This window comes from Eimeria mitis, genomic scaffold (genome assembly GCF_000499745.2).
Source record: "Eimeria mitis Houghton genomic scaffold, Emh_scaff551, whole genome shotgun sequence".
In the NCBI taxonomy this organism is placed as follows: Eukaryota; Apicomplexa; class Conoidasida; order Eucoccidiorida; family Eimeriidae; genus Eimeria; species Eimeria mitis.
The window spans coordinates 4,008-6,956 of NW_013573781.1; the positions used below are offsets into that span (position 1 = coordinate 4,008).

The following is a 2,949-nucleotide window of genomic DNA, read 5'->3' on the forward strand; positions in this document are numbered from 1 at the left end:
TAATAATAATAAAATAATAATAATAATAATAATAATAATAGTGAAATAATATTAATATTAACCGCTTTCCGCCCTCCATCGAAAGATGGAGTCCGCCCATGCTGGGGTGTATGTACATGCATACACCCCAGATCCCGCCGTGCTGCTGCACTGCTGCTCTTTTGTGGTGCAGCAGAAGTTGTGTTTTGCTTTGCTGCTGCTCAGTTCTTCGGCGGGCGTTTGCAGCCGCCGAGCCGTGGCCGCGGTGTCGCCACCAGAAGGCGACAGGCTGAGGTGTACGTACACCTCAGCTACGCTACACGCACAGTTTCGCGCCTGCGAACCAAAATTCCGTTTCTTAATATTTCTGTTCTTGTCAGCTCTCCAGTAGGAGGAATGAAATGATTGGGTTTAGAGGAGCTCTGTGTCTCTGTATCTGTCGCAGACATATATATATATATATATATATATATATATATATATATATATATATATATATATATATATATATATATTATATATATAATATATATATATATATATATATATATATATATATATATATATATATATATATATATATAAACATATATATATATATATATATATATATATATATATATATATATATATATATATATATATATATATATGATTTGTCGTAGACTGAGTAGTACACATAAACAACCGTTTGTACCCTCTAGCTACTGTGGGGGATAGTTGGGAGAGTCAGCATGCGTTTCAGGTGTACATGCAGGTTTTTCTGTGCATACACCTGGCACTCTGATGCATGCAAGTGTATATATTCTCTTGTGTACGTACACAGTAAAACATCGGCGTATCTACGATGAGGTGAGAGAGGGCAATGGCCCCTGCAGTCAGCTCCTCCTGTGCCTCTATGCATGCATGCGCATGCATTCTCTTTCTTGGGGCTTCCTATGCAGCTCCCGCGAGAGCTCCCCTTCTGACTGCAGAGGGGAGAAGATATAAGTGAGAAAGAGAGCTATGCGCGAGGAGAAGGGGTGCATGAAGTCTACAGACTCAAAACTACTACTACTAATAGTGACAATAATAATATTAATAATAATAGTAAAAATAATAATAATAATAAAAATAATAATAATAATAATAATAATAAAATGCTATGGGGGGCCCCAAGGAGACCTGCAACAGCTGATGCTGTTTGTGACATTGGCGGGTCGTTCGGTTCTTCATCCGGCCGACAAAGCGGTAGAGACACAAAAGTTTCTGCTGCTGCTGCTGCTGCACCTGCTGCTGCTGCTGCTGCTGCAGCAAGCGCTGCGACAGCAGCACAAGCGACTGCTGCAGCAGCGGCAGCAACTACTGGTGTAGCAGCACAAGCAACTGCTGCTGCAGCAACAAACGCGGAGTCTAATGCTAGTGCATCTGCTGCTGCTCTCTCACGCTGTCAGCAGCACTTCACTTCTTCGCACCAAACAGACCCCCCCCAACTTGCTGGGTGTTACCGAAGAGGCCCCCCCCCGTTTGTCCTGTCTTAGGGGCCCCAAAGAGGCCCCCCCCAGTATTCTGTGTGCCTGTGGAGGCCCCGAAGAGGCCCCCCCCAGTATTCTGTGTGCCAGTTGAGGCCCCAAAGAGGCCCCCCCCAGTACCCTGTTGAGTATTGCTGGAGGCCCCAAAGAGGCCCCCGCCACCAGTACCCTGCTGAGTGTTGCTGGAGGCCCCAAAGAGGCCCCCCCCAGTACCCTGTTGGTTGTTGGTCGAGGCCCCAAAGAGGCCCCCTCCCCCTGCAGTGTTTGTCTGCTGCTGGGTGTTACCGAACAACCCCCCACCTGTCCCCGCTGTGGAGGCCCCAAAGAGGCCCCCACCCCCACCGCTCGGTGTTGTTGTGGTGGACCCAAATAGGCCCCCTGTGGTTTGCTGCTGCTGCGGCTGCTGCTGCTGCTGCTGCTGGTTGCTGCCGAAGAGGCCCCCCCCAGTACCCTGCTGAGTATTACTGGAGGCCCCAAAGAGGCCCCCTCCCCCGGTGGTGGTGGTGGCCTGGGGGCCCCCCGAACCGAAGAGGCCCCCACCTCCTGTGCTAGAGCTGCCGAAGAGGCCCCCCGTCTTTGGTGCTGCAGCTCCTGCTGCTGTCTGCGCGCCACCACCTGCAGCATTTGTTGCAGCACCAAAGAGGCCCCCCCCACCTGTCGTCCCAAATAAACCTCCTGTGGCAGGGGCCCCCTGCTGCTGCTGCTGCTGTTGCTGCTGCTGCTGGGCTGTGTTCTGTGTACCGAAGAGACCGCCAGAGGCCCCACCAAACAAACCACCGCCGCCACCCTGTGGGGCCCCTGACGATCCAAAGAGGCCCCCCCCTCCTGTCTGTGTGCTGGGCTGCTGGAGGCTGCCGAGCAGAGAAGTGTTAGTACCCAGGAGGGCCCCCCCGCCTCCACCCAAAGACGCTTTATCTCCTGCAGCAGCAACAGCAGCAGCAGCAGCAGAAACAACCAACACGCACCCTGGGGCCACCGACCCAAAACGACAAACACCACAACCCTTCACACAACGCACACTCGCCAGCAGCAACAGCACCAGCTGCAGCAGCAGCAGCTGCAGCAGCAGCAGCTGCAGCTGCAACAGCAGCTGCTGCAGTAGCAGGCCGAGGGACGAGAGGCAGCCCGATGGTGTGTTGTGTTTACCTTGGGTGGGTTGCATGTCTGCTGGCTCTTCATCTTCGCTGGGAGGCAGCACCTTAACTCCTGCCTGCTCCAGGGCCTCCTGGGCCTCCTGCGCCGCCTCCACTAATACAAGCGCCTGCGGTGCAGCAACAGCAGCAACAGCAGCAGCAGCAGCAGCAGCAACAGCAGACACAGCCCCATGCAGCAACAGCACGCCAAAAACAACCACCACACCCGACCCCGCATGCACACCTCTTTATACACAAGCAGCACGCAGCAAGGTCACTCTACCAGCAGAGACGGATAGTAACGTGGCGCTGCCCCCCCCCCCCCC

The 2,949-nt window shown here is 52.8% G+C and overlaps 1 protein-coding gene across 1 annotated transcript in view; it reads right to left on the reverse strand.

Moving 5' to 3' along the window:
- Positions 1 to 915: 915 nt before the first annotated feature.
- The window catches only part of EMH_0016040 (uncharacterized protein), a gene marked incomplete at both ends in the record, with an annotated part of 4,170 nt that continues 2,136 nt past the window's right edge, over positions 916 to 2,949 (reverse strand). The window contains 4 exons of the mRNA XM_013500534.1: positions 916 to 947; positions 1,144 to 1,278; positions 1,434 to 2,408; positions 2,637 to 2,869. Coding sequence (XP_013355988.1) covers positions 916 to 947; positions 1,144 to 1,278; positions 1,434 to 2,408; positions 2,637 to 2,869 — 1,375 coding nt within the window. The remainder of the gene's footprint in view (positions 948 to 1,143; positions 1,279 to 1,433; positions 2,409 to 2,636; positions 2,870 to 2,949) is intronic.